Source organism: Echinops telfairi, unplaced genomic scaffold (assembly GCF_000313985.2).
Source record: "Echinops telfairi isolate 266 unplaced genomic scaffold, ASM31398v2 ScPeMD7_3533;HRSCAF=4204_0, whole genome shotgun sequence".
NCBI classification, from domain to species: domain Eukaryota; kingdom Metazoa; phylum Chordata; class Mammalia; order Afrosoricida; family Tenrecidae; genus Echinops; species Echinops telfairi.
Window position 1 is genome coordinate 17,457,512 of NW_022107431.1, and position 18,236 is coordinate 17,475,747.

Genomic DNA, 18,236 nt, shown 5'->3' on the forward strand with positions numbered 1-18,236 from the left:
CTACCGACTTTGCGGTTGCCAGCCCAGCACCTAACCTAGTTCCATCAGGTTCCTACAGGTCATATTATCTCATAAAGCTCATCGCTGTTGAGTTGATTCCAAGTCATAGCAACCCTGTAGGACAGAGTAGAAGTGCCCCTGTGGGTTTCCCAGACTGTAAATCTTTAAGGGAATAGAACGCATCACCTTTCTCTGTGGAGCAGTTGGTAGTTTTGAACTGCTGACCTTGTGGTTAGCAACGTGTAACCCACTATACCACCAACGCTTGCAAAGGTAACAAAAGCCTTCATTAACCCCAATCATGAGAATGGGTCACAGTGAACGCAGCAATCGCTTCCTGCAGGCACCACGTGCATCTCATGTCTGCTGCATACAAAGCAATTGTCCTACCAGGTATATAATGCTACAGTATCTATATGACCTATAATACCCTGGTAGTCATAATAAAGGCCTGTGTGGCTGATTTATATATGCGCTGGGCTGAACTTCCCTCTAACAAACAGCACATGCCTCCACCCGTAGGCAGCGGCAGCTAGTAATCTCGTATCTCATGCACCTCGACTATTGTAATGCTGTCTCTCTTGAACTATCTTTAGAAGAGATTACTGTGAAGTCATATCTCTCTGGCATGCAAAGGAGGCAAAAACAGCAACAACAACACTAATGCTGGGAGTAGCAGAGAGAGGAGGGAAAGGAGAAGGACCTGTTTGGAAACAGAGGGCACGGAAATCTGCCTTTGAAGTACAACGTGGGGACGTGATGTCAGTGAAGACTGTTGCTCAGGGTTTCAGCCCGTGGCCCTCGGCCATCGCCGTGCTTCTCAAACACCAAAATTCCCGCAGCTGCCCCAGGACGGGCTCCACTGAAAGCTACAAGGGCAGGACGACGTAGAGAGACCGACATCACATATGGGGAAACTGCTAGAGACAGATGGGGATCGAGGACCAAAGCTCCTCCCAGTACCCATGAATCAGGGCTCAGGTACAGTGCTTGCTCGCGGTGCCTGGAGCAAAAGCAGGACCAGACGACAACCCGGTATCTGCACAGCATCCCAATCACGTGGCATCCTGCTCCACAGACGGGTGGTACCGGGGATGCCGCGAGATGGGTGACAGTACTTCTGTGAACACCAGGAACCAGACATCTAGCCTCTCGGCTCACGAGATGAGATGGTTAACCCCTCCCGTGAGATGGTCAACCAAAGACAGAGAGGGGCCAGGGCCACATTATGTATTTTCCCCCTTTTTGAAGCAACAGAGCATCCAGCTGGCCAATGGAAGAAACTCGTCAGAGAGCGTACTTTGAGTCTTACCAACACTTCAAGGGCTACGTAGGAAGGACGGCTATCAAACAATAAGACCCCATCTGCCAACCTTCCGGAATCCGTGTCAGAGCAGACAAATTGAAGCCACTCTTTCTAATTAGAAGGTTAGCCAAACCACAGGCCAGGGGCAGTCACTGAAGACAGAGCAGTATTTCTGGAGGCTGTGCAGGGGCGAAGAAGCCCGCCAGATTCTGTGACTTAACAGTTCTAGTCACCAGATTCTATCACTTGCCAGCTAAGTGCCGGCGGAGAGAGTGGTATCACCCAGCCTGCAGGGGGGCTGCGAGCATTCAGCAAGTGAGGGCAAAGCCTTTAGACACCACCTGGTTTGCTCTGTAAATGTCAGCTCGCACTCCAGCTTTGGCTTTATCAACAGTCACTGATTCAGACCCTCCTGTTCTATTTTGCTGCTGGATGCATTTGCAGTGCTGAGAACATCTCAGTTCCCCTCTGGGGTTGGTTCCCGGCCACAACACTGTAGGCGCAGCTACACACCTGTCTTCTAACAGCAGCTCCTGTGTTGTCATGTTTCTGGGGAGCAGGTGGAACAGGTTTCTGGGGAGCGTCTAGACTAAGACAGACAAGGAAGCATGGCCTGGTGATCTACTTTCGAAAACCAGTCTAGCAGAATTCCTTTGGACCACCACAGTCCGACCTGCAATTGCTTTTGGGGATGGCATGAGGGACCGGGCAGCATCTTGTCCTGTTGTGCCCAGGGCGGCAATGAGTCATGGGTGGACTAAGGGGCAGACCGCTAACAACAACAACAACAACGACGACAAATCGGTGGTCTCTAAGACACTCAATCTCCTTTATACACATCATCTCAAACAGCTGGTCAAGTAATCACTGCCTATATTTTGACACAATCATTCTGGTCTTAAAACTATCCACACATGACTGTCTCTGACCCCCCTTTCAGTGAATCTTGGTTTGGATTACAGATTGCCTTTGAAGAAAAAACAACAACCAGATGATTGGGGGCTGCAGCGATGTCAGCCGAGGGGCTCCAGCAAACAGAAGATACGAAGCCAAGCCTCACAACAGAGGGCCTGCAAAACTGTGCTGGGGGGATACAGCCAGAGTTTCTGCTCAGAGGGAGGTGGGCGTCAGGGGACGCTGCGTGCTCATGCGTGCCCTTCGGCTGAACCAGAACACTCGCTCCATCACTGTCCTCAGAGATGCCGAAGAAGGATTTATGTACAAGTCCGCCCACCCAGCTCCAGCAGGGTTTGCCCGGGCTCTTAACTGTTTACTGCCCAAAGGAAAGAGTTCCTGCAGAAGCTCTGATGCGTGAACTTAAATTTCATTACTTGTTGTGAAAGTGGTTTGGTTCATCTTCCTTTTCTCTGAAAGGCTTCCTATTCCAAAGAGAGACAGAGGTTCCAAATGAAGGCAAAAATGCTTTGAAGACGTGGGCATTCCCCTCGCCCATGGGGATCCTGATGACAGGCTGCGTGGCACAGTGCGCTTCCAGAAAGGAGCGTGCTCCCGCTCTTTGTGACCACTCGTCCCCTGTGACCACTAGCCACCTCCAGCCATCACGTATCATCTCTCAGGAGAAAGGCGTTGCAGGTACGGTCAATCATAAAGCACACCCGGCTCCCTGTGCAATGGCCATCCTACCCCTGGACGAAGAATTATGACGGGACTCAGGGTTGCCCAATGGCCAAAATGGCGGCACTGCGGAAGGAGCTGGCCATTCTAATGCCACCCTCACACCCTATGGCCGGGTGACTGGGCCACATGAGGGGCAAGCACATGGAAGTGTTTTCTGGTCCAAACGAACAAAAACAAACCAAGAGTCTCTCAATACTGGAGTCAGACGCACACTTCTCTTGGGGGGCAGGGTTTTGTCACACGTGTGACTCCCAACTACCTTGTGGGTTCGATGCCTGGCCAGTGGGCCTCGGGCACAGCCAGCCACCAGCCACCCGCCCTTCTCCAGGGACCAGGTCCAAAGCACACGAGGCAAAAGTCTTGCCATTCTTGTTTCTAAGGAGCATTCTGGCAATACTTCTTCCAAGACAGACGTGTCTGCTATTCTGGCCCTCCACGGTACTTTCGATATTCTTTGCCAACACCCTAATTCAAGTGTCCCAATTCTTCTTCAGTCTTACTTCGTGACAGGCTGTGCCCTCAGGACACGGTCAGCCACTCTCCAACACTCAGTTCTATTAAAAATGCTTCTCGGGCTTGTAAACTAACAGTCTGTTTCAGAAAGTAATGTGCCTTCGGGATCTCTAGGAGTCGGGGCCACTCCGCAGGAGGGAGCTTGTTGCTTTCACCTCGAGAGGTTAGCAGTGGACCTGGTTTGATTTGAGTAAAGCGTGAATTCAGAAGAGAAACACAGTCAAGTTCAGAGACGCAGTGATGGATTATGGAAAGTCCCAGGATGCGTCGCTGGGAAGAGGTTCTTCAACTCTGTCCAAACAGCTGGTGAGCACACTTCACGCCGGTCGCCGGGGCAAATCCTCCAGGGGCGTCAGCAGGGTGGTCGTGCATTTTTATCTGGGCCTGCCTTCACTTGACCATTCATCCCAGCTCAGCTTAGTTTCCTAACACCTACTTCGCTTGTGTTCCTTGCTTGACTTAGGGATGCTTAGAAGCATCTGAAACGCCCTGGTGGTGTGGGTGGTGATACCTTGATTTGATCATCACAAGGCCAGCAGTTTGAAACCACCAGCCGCTCCCAGGGAGAAAGATAAGGCTTGATAATCCCATAAAGAGTTAGTCTCAGAAACCCACAGGGGGCCACGTCTACTCTGTCCTATAGGGTCGCTATGGGTTGAAACAGATAGCAGTGAGTGTGGTTTCGAGGCTGATATCATTAAAAATTCTTTTGGACTTGCAGGAGAGTAACTTTGCTTTAAACTCAGGATGGAGACATTTCTAAACAAATGGGGGGGGGGGGGCAGGAGACCGAGGCATGACAGAGAGGGAAGCACCATTCCCCTGAGTCACCAGGCTGCTTCTCCTTTCTCAGCGTGAGAAATAGTTCCTGGACATTGGGAATGGTGCTACACTTTCCTTTCCTGGAAACCCTGGCTCATGCCCGAAAGGAATCACGTCCCTCCTGGCCCAACCCACAGGAGCCTTTCCTCTGGATGCTGTGGAGGAAGGCAGTCACGGTGACCTGAACAATCAGGGGACTTGCAGTGGTGACACCACTGACCAGAGGAAGCAGGTGGAAGGCTGGTCTGGGGAGAGCGTGTTTAGGAGAAAGCAGGAAATTCTAGTGTTGAGATAAGCCAGACCAGCGACCCTTCGCCACCAAGCCCGTGTGACTCATGGTGAGCCTATGTGTGTCCGAGCAGAACTGGGCTCTGCTGGGTGGCCGGTGGCTGACTCTGCAGAGGTCCGCCACCAGGACGTTCTGCTGAGGGGCCTCTGAGTGGACTCCACCCTCCATCCTCGCAGTTAGCACTGTGTAAGACCAAAGAAGAACTGATGCGCTTGAGTTGCGGTGCGGGAGGAGAGTATTGGAAGCACCGTGGGCTGCTAAAAGGACAAACTCGTCTGTGTTGGAAGAAGTAGGGCCAGAGTGCTCCTTAGAGGCCAGGATGGCAAGACTTCATCTAACACACTTTGAACATGCTGTCAGGAGACACCAGTTCCTGGCGAAGGGCAGCATGCTGGGTAGAGGGTCCGTAAAAAAGGAGGAGGCCCTCAATGAGATGGATCAACACAGCGGTTGCAACCATGGGCTCAGGCAGGGGAACGATGGTGGTGATGGCGCAGAACCGGGCCATGTTGTGTTCTGTTCTGCACAGGGTCGCTCTGGGTCAGATCCAACTAGCTGGCACTTAACAACAGGACATCCACAGATGAGGAAAAGCAGGAGGAATCAATCGGATCCAGGCCGGGAGGATGCCAGTCAGACACAAAGAAACAAGAGGCAGGGGATATGGCCAATGATTGGGTTTATGTCGAGGGTTTCAAAGAGCTTTGAGGTGCTGGGTGAACCCAGGGACCAGCAGCCCAGGGGGGCCTTTGTGAAAGAACCTACGGTGGGCCAAGGTGGCAGGTAGAGTGGAGAGTGAGGGACAGGAGAGAGGAGCGGGTGGGCAGCTTCCTAGGAAGCAGGCTGCAGTGGGTACCCTTTCTGCTGCTGGCCCTGCCAGGTGGATGGCTCCAGCCCCACCGAGGTTGCGCAGGAGGAAAGGATCTGCTCCGTGGGGATCTCAGTCTAGGAAACACGATGGGGCAGCTCTCTTCTGTTCCAGGGGGCTGCTCGGCATCCCACACGGTGGAGAACCCTCTGCTGTTTGTACATCTCATTTTTCGGACAGCACGGAGGAAGGCTAGCTCTAATCACCGAGTAATGTAACTGGCTGTGCATCTCTGGGAACCGCCAGGAGAAACGTGTGTGATTTATCACCGTGGTGGCTGCTGGTGCCCTGGAGTTGGTTCCAACTCACAGTGACCTTGAGTGCCATCCAAGGAGAAGACCACCCCCACAGTCGTTCCCAGGCTTTGAGTCCATCATTGCACCCGCACCTCCAGTCGAGCTCATGGAAAGCCTTCTCCTTTCTCATGGACCCTCTCCTTGGCCAGGCCCGGGGTCTTTCTCCAGGGACAGTGCCCTGCAGACAGCGCGTCCGAAGTATGTGAGACCAAGCCTTGCCGTCCTCATGTCCAAGAACATTCTGGTTGTCCTTCTGCTAAGACCGCTTTGTTCGTGTTTTCCTGCTGCTCTAGTCTGTCCAAACCTCTTGACCAACACCGTCATCCCGATGCGATCAGTCCTTCCCTGTGCAACAATTGCCACACACCCGCGGTGACAGAACATACCCTAGGTCGATCAGGTTCATTTCAGCCCTCAGGGTGACTCCTTTGCCTTTTAAAACATTAGAAAGAGGCGCTTTGCAACAGATTTTCCCCAATGCAGTATGTCTCCAAATTTCTTTTTTACCTATGTATGTTTTATGAACTTTTATTGGGACGACATCCATAGATCATAAAATTCAATAATTCAATCACACGAAATCCCTTGATTTCTGGGCTGCTGTTTCCATGGGCATTGGCCATGGACCCAAACAAAAGGAAACCCTTGACCGCTTCGATCTAGTCTGTTATGCTGCTGCTGTACCGTGGTCCAGTTGAGGATGTGTGTCTATGTTGAGGCCTAATCCACTCCGAAGGCTGCAGTTTCAGACCTTCCATCAGCCAGTGTTCCAAGTCCTCTTTACTCTCTGCAAGCAAGGTCCTTCCATCTGCACATCAAACTGTTCACGGGTCTTCGTCTAAGCCTGATGCCACACACGCCTACACACTACCCAGCCCCCAGCCGCCATGGGCTCAGCATATGGACTGGAGCCCTGTGGTGTAAGGATATGCCCCCGACCCTCCCTTTCCCTGGTCTTAAACCACTCGGTATCCCTGTGTTGTGTTTGAACAGCAGCCTCTTCGTTGAGGTTCAGGTTGCTCGTGAGCATCTTGTTCTGGTACTGCCATTCCTCACATGGCGATCCATAGTTTGTAACAAGCCACATAGCCGGATACTTTGCCTAGTCAATGAAGCACTGGTAAACATTGCTTTCTGAGCTTTTCCGCTTTGAGCCAAGATCCCCCTGATATCAACAGCCTCTTCTGAACCTGGCTTCAAGCCTAGCTGTTCTGTGTCGATGTACTACTGCAGCGTTTACAATTACCTTCAGCACAATGCTACTTGCATATGCTATTCATTGTACTGGTTGGATAATGTCTGGAAGTCCATCAGATCACCTTTAGAATAGGGATGCACGGGAACCTCTTCCACTCGGTTGATCACCAGGTAGCCAGCTCTCCTCCAAATTCCTGGCACAGACATGTGTGTAGCCCTGCATCTGTTTGTTGGTATGTTCCCATCGGCACTCCATCCATTCCCAAAGCCAGTGCCTTCCAGGCCGCTTGGACTTCTTTCTCTCGGGACCATTGGCTGTGATCGCGTGCTTCCTCCTGAAATGGTTGGATACCAACCACTTCTTGGTGGTGTTATAGCAACCGTGTGTCCATTCCATCTTTGGATGCTTCTTGCATGGGCCCGTTTTTTGCTCATAGAATGCTTCCACAGTGAGACTGGAGGCTCCTTCCCTCCCTCTCATCCCGAGGCACCCTTCTTGTCTCGCTTCCTAATCTCAATTCATCAGGAGACCTTTCTTTACCTCCTCGGGCCACCCTTTGAAGGCTTCTGGTCAGCTCTTTCACTCCATCAGCTTTCCCTATGAGTTCTGAGCTCATTCGCCTTTAAGACCCCACCCAGCGGGGCATAAGACGGCCCCAGAATCCCCAGGCACGGCTGGTACAGAGAGGAGAAAAACTGTCCCTGCTGAGCTTGGCCATCGCATCACTGGCCTGAATCAGAGCTGCAGGAAACGAAACATTCAGGGCCTGCTTTCACGGCAGAGGGAGAAGAACAGAAAACAAAAAGCGATGACCGGAAACATGAGAGCGGACCAAGGGCAAGGACTGTACTGGGTGGGGCCTCGGCAGCCTGAATCCCTAAGGTCCCCTAACTCTCCCCCCACCCCGCATTAGCTGCAAATGACGTCACTGACTTCCCAAACACTCTCGCCGGCCGTTTCCTGCTTTCCAGAGCGGGCCAAGCAGTGAGGTCAGCAGTGCACCTGGGCTCATCTTGAGGCTGGGCCAGGGTCACAGAGAGGGGAGATGAAAGCCACGGCAAGCCAGCTGCGGTGGCCAGTTCTGAGCCCTGGGGACTCCTGTGGGCTTGCTTTGCGGCACTCCTGGGTGGCCTCGGACTTCCGAGGTTTCGGGTCGTAGACGAGCGTGGTAAGCACTGCATTGCACTGGCCCGGGATCACAGAATGCCGTACACTGCTGATCGCGGGGGTACTTGTTCCCTGGAAAATCACAGCAGGCGGAGAACCACACTTAGACAGCAGAGTTGTTACGGTCCGCTGTAGCAGCTGGCAGAGCTGGGAGAAACTTCAACGACATGGGCGGGCTCAGAGGCTGCCACAGTGGGTGTGTAAGAGATCTCGGGGGACCGTGGTCTCATTCCAAGCACATCAGGTGACCCTGAGTGGGAGCTGACTCATTGTCAACTAATACCAACCGCAGTGCCCTGCTGATCAGATTCCCTGCCCCAGCACTGGCTCCGACACGGGGGAAGAGGTGTAGGAAGACAGGGAGAGAGGACTGAGCACATGAGGGGTCCAAGCAGGGCCCTGGCTACAGGTGCCCATGCCCTCATCGGTTTGGGAGATTAAGGACCAACAATCTCTCCCTCAAGTCCCAGAGTTCCGGCACCATCCTGCCCACAAGACGTGCTCCCATGCCACGCCCCACCTTTGTGTAAAGGTCCCAGGGCACCTTACTCCCATGGAGTGAATCCCAAGACTGCGTAGCCCCAAAGATGGATCCCAGATTCTCGCCTTCATGCCCTGCGTTTTCTAGAAAGAAGAGTCTGTGTTCTAAGTTCATCAAGAGCCCCTCGCATGGCCTCCATTTGATATCAATGGAAAGCAGCCAAATCCCCTGGGAAAAAACTTGAGTGCTTATTTGATGGGAATTCCTCTTTGGCAGAATGCTTCTCCGTGCCAGTTGTTCTGAAAGTGCATCATAACTGTTTCAAAAAGCCCAGCCCCCCACCAAAAACCTGAGCAAGCTGATGGTGCCCGGCTATCAAAAAGTATAGCGTCTGGGATCTTAAAGGCTTGAAGGTAAGCAAGTGGTCATCAAGCTCAGAAGCAACAAAACCCACATGGAAGAAGCATACCAGCCTATGGGATCACGAGGTGTCGAAGGGATCAGGTGTAAGGCATCATCAGAACAAAAAAATCTTACCATAGTGAATGATGGGGGGAGTGCAGAGTGGAGACCCAAAGCCCATGAGTAGGCCACTGGAGATCCCATTGCAGAGGGGTCTCGGGGAGGAGACGAGCCATTGTTGCGATGTAGCAACAATGAAAAATACAACTTTCCTCTAGTTCCTAAATGTTTCCTCCCCGTTCCCACTACCACGACTCGAATTCTACCTTGCAAGTCTGGCTAGACCAGAGGATGTACATTGGTACAGATAGGAACTGGAAATACAGGGCGGATGATCCCTACAGGACCAGTGGTGTGAGTGGCGATACTGGGAGGGTAGAGGGAGAGTGGGTAGGAAAGAGGGAACCGATTACAAGGAACTATATGTGACCTCCTCCCTGGGGGACGGACAACAGAAAAGTGGGTGAAGGGAGACGTCGGACAGGACAAGAAATGACAAAATAACAATTTATAAATTATCAAGGGCTGGGGAGCGGGGAGGGAGGGGGAAATGAGGCCCTAATGCCGGGGGCTTAAGTGGAGAGGAAATGTTTTGAGAATGATGAGGGCAATGAATGTACAAATGCGCTGCACACAATGGATGGATGTATGGATTGTTGTATGAGTTGTATGAGCCCCTAATAAAATGATTAAAAAAAAGAATCCCCAGGGATTGAGTAAATAGAGAAAGGAAGAGATCCTGTCTTTCCTTACCACAGCCTGGGGCCGTTGTTAGTGTCCTTGGGTCCTTGGGACTCACAGAACCTCCGGCCATGCAATGTCCTGTGCCCTATGCCCGCCCCGCGTTCTGCACAATCCCCACCATTAAGTTCTCATGGTTTTGAGCCCTTGGTCTGGGGCTAGCAAACATTACACAGAACTGGACAAAGCATCCTCGGGAGGGTGCTTCTTATAAGAAGAGTCTAGGCCATTTTCTTCAGTGCCTAGCATGTCACATGTTAACCCGTGCAGGGAAAGCCGAGGAGGGCAAGGAGCGGCCCACGGTGCCACACGCGTGCTAGCTGGCTCTCTTCCAACTGCATACAACATCATTTGCTTCCCAAGGATACATTTTCACATTTTACTTTATAATGTGTGTCAAAGGATTGAATCCTTCTCTAAAATCAGAGGCATTTAAACATAAAAACCCCACACACCTAAAAGTAATGTTTCTTTGGGCATAAGATTGCTCAGCTGTCTTGGAGGATGCCCCCCGGCTCACGTGGAGTCCCCCTGCCTTGGTAATGCATGCAGTTTTTATGAATTGAAATTTGCAAGCAGATCTGCAGGCCTTTCTTCCTCATTTACCGTAGACAGGAAGCACTGCTGAAACCTGTTCCGTGCTGTGCCGTAGGAACCTGTGCGCCTACCCTGACTGCCTGGCTAGTAGGTGCATGCCTGGGCATTGAACCCGAGTCTCCTGCAAAGAGTTACTCTCGAAAACAGAGGCCGTGCTACCCTGTTCCTATAGGGTCGCCATGGGCCCAGTCGACTCCATGGTGCAGAATGGCGTGGACAGAAAGAATTCTTCCACTGCAAAGGTGTCGGGTGAAAGTATAGCAAACCCAAGCCGGTGCCAGTAAGCTGGCCCCGACTCTCGGTGATGCTCTGTGTGCCTGGGAGTCAGGTGCCCAACTGTCTGCACACACAGGGGCTAGGAGTAAGTACACAGACGGCTAAATGGCGTCTCTAGTGTTTTACCCTCTGATCTTCCATAGTAAGCAGCAGTGAAGGTCAAGGTTTCTTTGTGTGGGATCCCCCCCCCATCAGACCTAACTAGGGTGATCACTAGGGGAGCAGGGCATACCTGCACCCAAGCCCACAGCACACTCAGTCCTCTCAAACCAAACTCAAGGTCATCGAGTCCATGCCGAGCAGATTGAGCCTGGAGGACAGGGTAGAACTGCCCCTGTGAGTTTAAGAGAGTGTGACTCTTTGGGCGTAGAAAGCCCGGTCCCAGACTGGCTAGGGGGTCCTGAACTGGAGACCTTGCCCTTAGCAGCAGGTGGGTTTTATTGATGATGGGCAATAAGCCCCTGTCAGAAAGACAGGGAGGACCATGCTGCTCACCACAAGGCCGATGGCGCCTTCAGGTAGTTAATAACCATTCGCTGAATGAGCACTGCGGAAGAAGGAAGAATCTCTTTGATCTTAAGGTCTCCCTGTGGCTTTTCTTTCCCGACTAGCAATGAAGTACGCATTTCAAAGGCACCCAGACAGCCCTGGTGGAGTAAGGAGGAGGCCAAGCGATTCATGATGCGAGAATGTTCCCTCCTGCCTGAGTCAGTCTCCCCATCCCCTTGCCTCGGTCATGCCGGCAGGAAATGACAGCACTGGGGCCACCACACGGCTGAGGAATGTGAGAAGCCGCTCCGCGGATCAGGGCCAGGCTTAGAATGAGGTCAAGTAAAAATAAATAGCAGCCCTTATTCGTAGAGCCTGGCTTCAGCGGGTGCCATCTGCCTGGATCCGCATGCAGCTTCCTGCTCCGTCACAGAGAGCCGACCTGGAGGGCCACCGCCTCCCAGTCTGGCAGGAATGACTTCCTTCCTCCCGCCCCCGCTCGCCATTGTTTCTGGAAGGTTTCCCTACAGGGCGCGGGCGCTCACGGCTGCCCCCTGTGGCCACAGGAGGCGCTCGGCTGGGTAGACCGACAGGCGGAGGCCTGGCTCCGGAACATGGCGCCCACGGTCATTCATTTTAAAGGGCTGGAAGAGCTCTCTCCACGGGTAGTAACACACTTCCCCTTCTAGGGGGACGGACCACAGCTGCCAGGCCTGAAAGCCGCCCTGACCACGGGGCTCCCTTCCCACCAGGAACCTCAACCAGACAGTCTGCCTTCTCTTGGTAACTAGTCTCAAGTCCAAGAGGGACTGACAATGTCTTCACAGGGGCGCTGCAGCACCTCACATCCAAGGTGACAAACAGCAATAGACTTTCCAGATGGGCGTTGGTCTTTAATATGTGTTCCACGACTACAAAGATTCAGAATTATAGGATGATTCTCAGATTTGAAATCTGAAGAGGCCAGAGAGGACAAGGCCAAATTCTCCCCAGAATTCTCCCACTTTCTCATTCTGAGCGGGTCTGGAGGGCCCTTTGTCCCCTCCTGGTAGGCTGGGCTTTCTGGACCTCTCCTCCTAAGCAAACGGCCCGTACCGACTGCCTCCAGGGTAGGCAAGAGCGGGGGACATCCTGAGGCAAGCTCTTCTCAGTACACGTTTTTGTTAAATGAGGAATAATTAACTTACACACAATGATATTCCCCTTTATAGGTATCCCATTCGATAAGGCTGTACATACACATTGGGTCATATAACCATCATCACAATCACAATACAGAATATTTCACTCCACAAAGTCTCAAGTCACTCCGCAAGCCCTAACTTCCGACATTCGCCGACCTGAATTCTTTACCTATACTTTTCTTTTCTTCTGTCTTTTCCAAAATGTCACTTAGGACCTATTATATTTGAGTCCTCCCTATACTATCAAGACCCCTGACACTCCTTCCCTGACCAGAAAATCCCACCATCCAGCTTGCCCTTGGGGTATTATTCCCCTTGCTGTGTGACCCCTGCCTTCTGGCCACTCGCTATCCATCAGAACCCTCGGATGGTTCTGGTACCCAGGTGTTTCTTAGCTTCTGGGACTTATGTCCTCGGCTCTCAGGGAACGTAGACTCCCAGAATTCCCAAGGTCTCCTTCCCTCCTGTTGCTTTCAGACACCTTTGGGGCTGAATTTCTCATGGATTCAAAGGCTCTTTCACAAAGCCTGTTAACCCTTCACGTTCTCTAGGTTTAAGTCACTCGTTTTTGGGTCAGCCCATTGGCCTCCCTCTGTGTCCTTCACAAGAGGGATGGCATCAAGACTCCCCACCATCCAGTAAGCCACTCCCCCCCACCCCCAGCTCAAACCCAGATCTCTTTCTGTGGCCCCAGGTCCATCTTTTTGGCTGACCTCACCTCCAAGGGCCACCTAACTGGTCTCCAGGTGTCTGCCTCTCTGACTTTGGGCATTCTCCACGTTACTATGAGAGTTCTATTTCTACAGGATGCATCAGATCACAATCTTCTCCTTCTTATAAAAACATAACGAACAAACAAAAAAACCAAATGCCCTATCACAACTCCCCACTGTTTGCAGGATAAAACCCAAGATCCTTCAGATAACATTTGAGATCCTTAATCATGTGGCCCAGTCTTGTTCGTCAGCCCTCCTGCCCGCATCCAACCACGCTGGACCACACTGAGAAAGGACATCACATCCTTCTGTGACTCTCAAAAGGAGCGCGCTCTGCTACCCCAGTTGGAGGACGTGCTTTAGTGAGGAGGCTCTCTTCCCCAACAGGACCAGCTGTCCGTGAGCACGGCTGGACACCAGCACAGGGCTCTCTCTCCAAAGGCCTCAGGGTGCCTGGGCTGCTGCTTGGTTATCCCGATGCCTCACAGGCAATTGGGACCGTCTAACAACGCTTCTTAAAACCAGTCTGTTCCACATTAGATGGACTGAGAGCCCACCGCAGGCACGAGCTCTGAAGAAGCCAAAATGTACGCCCCACTCCACTTGGTGTGCTCATGTGCATACGAATTCAGCCGCACAATACTGTTATGTTTTCCTCTGCGGGGCCTTGCGTCAACTTGCAATCGATCATCACTACTATTCATAATTTTTTATAATGAATAATTTGGAGCATGGGAGTGTGTGTGTGTCCCCCAAACCTAGCCAAGGCCAACAATCATGACAAGCAGTCAACTTGAGGTCATTTCTGGTGGCCCCGGCGAGGTGTGTGAAACAAGACACGGGCTGAGACATGTTCACATCTCTGTATGTCCTCCTTCCCTCCCCAATCATGTGAAACCACGCTAATGCTCTACAGCAATAGAGGCCTGTCACAGCAATGTCAAAAACAAGGGCGCCTGCGATTTGCTCAGGAACTCAGCGGACTTCCCAGCCCAGCACTCTGCTGACAAAGAGGGGCAGAGGTGTCCCATCTGCCCATGGCAGCCACCTCCAGTCCCCTCCCTGTGCTGGGCACCCTTGCGCCCTCCAGATGAGGAAGGTGGGGCAACACGGGGCAGAGCCACTGCAGCATCTGAACGACAGACTGCAGCATCTGAACGACAGACTGCAGCGTCCCAAGCGTCCTTGGAGGGGAATCCATCTCAGGACTCTACAGACCCCAGACACACGATCCAACAAGCAGTGTACACCCACACCACAATGCTCCAGCTGTTGTGGGAGGGAAGGGATATTTAGAAAGACAGCAGATACTATTGCACGAGCCCCCCAGAATGTGGGGAGCAAAGATATGAGGCCGCCATCGTGAGAACCGAGAATAGAGAAGCCACCGGAGAATACTGCTACCCACTCACCGTTCCGACCAGAGGGTAGATGAACCCAGCGCCGATGCTGGCCCGGACATCGCTGATGGGCAAGATGAAGCCCCTGGGCACACCCTTCTTGTCAGGCTCGTGAGACAGAGACAGGTGGGTCTTTGCCATGCAGATGGGCAGATTCCCAAAACCCTGCGGGGAAGGAAGGAAGCAAAGAGATGTGCAGAGCATAAGTGGTTAAGCCTCCCGTACTTGCTGAAATGGTATCGCATAGCATCTCTCCCCCTCAAGAAGCCCTGGTGGCGCGGAGGTTACTGGGTGGGCTGCCATCCGTGCAAAATTGGCTCCTTGAGAAAAAGGCTATTACGGGGCTTTCGACTCCGGTAAAGAGTTAACAGTCTCCGCAACTCGCAGGGGCAATTCTACTCTGTCTCCAGGGGTGGCCGGGAGTCAGAATGGACTCGAGGGCAGTGAGTTGTTTTTTTCTGTCCCCCAGGGGCCATTCTCCTCTGCCTTATAGGGTGGGTCTAAGTCAGAATGCAACCAAGGGCAGCGAGTTTGGCCAGACCCAGGCACACAGTAGGTGCTTGCCCCGGCCTGCGCACTGAGCCGGAGGATGGGGGCAAATGCTCTCTTGGCACTCTTACCGGGCAGGCTGAGGGTGCCCTATTGTTTGCTCTGGAGCTTCTCCTTACGAGAAGGCTGTGTGATGTGTGCATGGGGGTGGGGGGTGGGGGGCGGCTGCAGAAACCACTTTGGGAGGCTATTAATATCCAAGGCACAGCAAGGTAATGTGGAGAAGGCGCTGTGCAGAGCCCCGTGGCTGGCGAGGTTTCAGTCTGCCAAGAAGCAAAGGGGCCCTTTGTACTCCTTGATGAATCGTGGCCACTTGATCTGCGATTACATTATAGAGCCTACGATGAGGTCACTGTGGAAGCCTCTTCTTCTTAAGGACTAAAGGCTATGATTGACCCGGAGTGCCAAAGGTGAAAGGGCAGAAGTCACGTGTGGCATCTCACAAAAAGAGCAGTGTCCCCGAAGCCTGTGCCTGATGAGAGGGCACATCGTGGCGCCTGACACACTCTGTGCTAGTGAGTTCCCACCGCACCCTGACACATAGCTTTTCAGGATTGCTCCCACCCTGCACAGACAGAGGTGAGAGGAAGAGAACCTTCCGTGGCAGTGCACATGGGATTTTTGGTGATTCAACTTTAAACTATTTGGGAGATTTTAGAGGGTTATCAATGGGGAAGTGGGGCTCCCTCCCCTCCTTGGAAGCCCCCTCCTGTGGGCGGAGTACAAGCTCTGACAGGACGCTTGCAATTGCTTTACAGAAACGAGACCCAGAACTCTGGAATTGAGAGAATTCCTGTGAGCTGACGTAGGTTTGTTAATTTAAGATTGGCTCCAATAGGGTTAGGAATAAACCAATTGGTATGCCCTAGACCCTAACCTAAACACCCTTGAAAACAGAAGAAAAAAAAAGGGGGGGGGGGAGGGAGGGAGGAAGGGCTTAAAACCAGGATAAAGGGGAGCTATAATATCAGCTTCAGGAAAACTCTGATCTTGGTTTGCTCCTCTCACTGCCTACCGGCGAAAGCTCACCAGCAGAGAACAAGACCAGTGTGCAGAGCAGTACTGGGGAATCTTTGTCTTAAAGGACAGGCTGGAAACACATGTAGGAAAGACTAAAAGGCTATGCGTTGGGCTGCTACCTGCAAGATCAGCAGATCAAAACCCACCAGCCACTATGAGGGGCAGTGACAGCCTCAGAAATCCATAGGGGCAGTTCTACCCTGTCCTGTAGGGTCACTCTGAGTCCACATCTACTTGATGGCAGCGAGCTTGGTTTTTTTGGTATCCAGGCCTAGGAAAATACCCCGATCGGCATTGGTAATATTTAGCAAAGTGTCCTATTATGATGGTTAAAATAGAATACAAGAGTGAAGGAATTTAAATTAAAAAATCCGTGATGTTCATTATGAACCTCTTGGAGGTGCCTTGACTTCTGCCGAACCATTGAGGCAAGTAGTCCTTTGGAGGAGCGGCTTTACAGGCTGCGATGTGATAGCGTCACCAAGGGACCTCTCCTGGACAAGCGGAGACTCACGCTAGCTAACTCTCTCTAGGTAAAATGTGGTGAAGCCTTCAGCCTCGGTGAGCTGTCCCAATAAATAACAAGCCGAGACTCCACTCGTATGGAAAGACTGTCTGACATTTCCTCTCCATGTGCTGCTCTCCTATTTGCCTAACCAGGGGCCATGCTAACCTAAGACTTGTAGGAGCCCTGGTGGTGTAGTGGTTACACATCGGGCTGCTAAATGCAAGGTCAGCAGTTCGAAACCACCAACTGCTCTGCACGACAAAGACAGGGCTTTCTACTCCCGCATAGAGTTACAGTCTCAGAAACACACAGGGGGCCGTTCAACTGTGTCCTATAAGGGGGCTACGAATCGCATCTGCTTGATGGCAGTGGGCTTGGCAGAGGCTTGCCATGGAGACACCGCAAACCATTTAAATCTGACTCCCTCGCTGCACACCAGCAGACACGTTGGATGTTTATAGCTAACCACATGTCTACAGATAAACTTGCTTGAACATCCTCTGTTAGCGGCACTTAAAAGGTACGGGTACCGTTGTATTAGACACATTTTACGATCATAATCATAAAACTCCGCGGTGTCTACATCCGAGGGCATATACCCTCACTACAGTGTTTTAATACAGCTGGCACGCCAAGGGTCTGACTTCTGTCCTTGCTGATCAGCAAGTAGATTAAGCCAAATTCCGCTGAGAGAAACCTAGACGTCCTCAAGTCAAGAAGAATATTTTAAGAACCTGAATTGGATTTTCCCTGAAAGGTACAATTCTTACCTGTTGAGTGTAACGGTCTATTTTGGATTCAGCCTCGGGTGAGAGCTCTATATCTTTGGCTCCGTAGACAGCCTGGGCAATGGTTCGGATTTTTTCCGCAATCGGGAGCTGAAGAAACACAAATGGCAAGGATAGTGTTCACTCTAATCCAGTTACACGCAAACCTCAGTGAGATTTCCCCCCTACAATTGTTGGAAATTCCCTTCCAGATATTTACCTCCTTGGCAACCATGGAATTCCGAGGAAAACCTCTTTTCTCCGTCAACCAAGAAAGGACCGAGCATTTCAGCTCAGAGGTCAGCAAGCAAGTAAGACTCTTTGAACGGTCAGCCAGGTTAGAGGCTGTTTGGACGGTGATTCAGATTGATCCATTGTGTACAGTCCACACTATTTTTAGTGGTCTTTTAACGTAGAATGTGAGCCTCCCATTTAAACATACAATGCTGGCTCTTAAGTGGATCGGACTACTAGTTATAAGATAGAGAAAGTATCCGTGTTGAAGAATATCTTCAATCAATGAGAGCTGAGACTCATTCATAGAAATGCTGACGTGATTGATTGAAGACTTTACTGGGAAATTCAGCGATGAGAAATCACGGAGAGTGGGGAAGGTGAGAGGGTCACCTACAGACAGACAAAGGAAGGCAAAGGTGCTCTCCATCGTGTGTGGTGGACATCTGGGTCGAGCTGGCTAGCAGACTCTCAAGGTGACCTTGAGAAACAAGAATCACTTATAAGGAAAGGAATAGGCCACTGATAGAAGAAGTGCATCTTAAGCAAATGATTTGGCAAAACCTTTCATAGTTTTATTCAGGTAGACAGAGATGATGCGGTTAGTGGATTCACTGCTGAGTGAACAATTGCTGAAATAAATGCTGATGGGCCAGGTGCTAAGCGAGGGGCAGAAGTCTCTTGTGACAGGCCTCAAGGACATTGCTAGCAAGGG

General features: G+C 51.7%; 1 protein-coding gene across 2 annotated transcripts in view; it reads right to left on the minus strand.

The window, feature by feature from the left end:
- Positions 1-18,236, minus strand: part of MTHFD1L (methylenetetrahydrofolate dehydrogenase (NADP+ dependent) 1 like) — a 169,730-nt gene that overhangs the window by 30,823 nt on the left and 120,671 nt on the right. For both annotated transcript variants that reach the window (XM_045294645.1, XM_030886872.2), the window contains 2 exons: positions 17,291-17,398; positions 14,456-14,608 (listed from right to left, as the gene is read on the minus strand). In XM_045294645.1, coding sequence (XP_045150580.1) covers positions 14,456-14,608; positions 17,291-17,398 — 261 coding nt within the window. The remainder of the gene's footprint in view (positions 1-14,455; positions 14,609-17,290; positions 17,399-18,236) is intronic.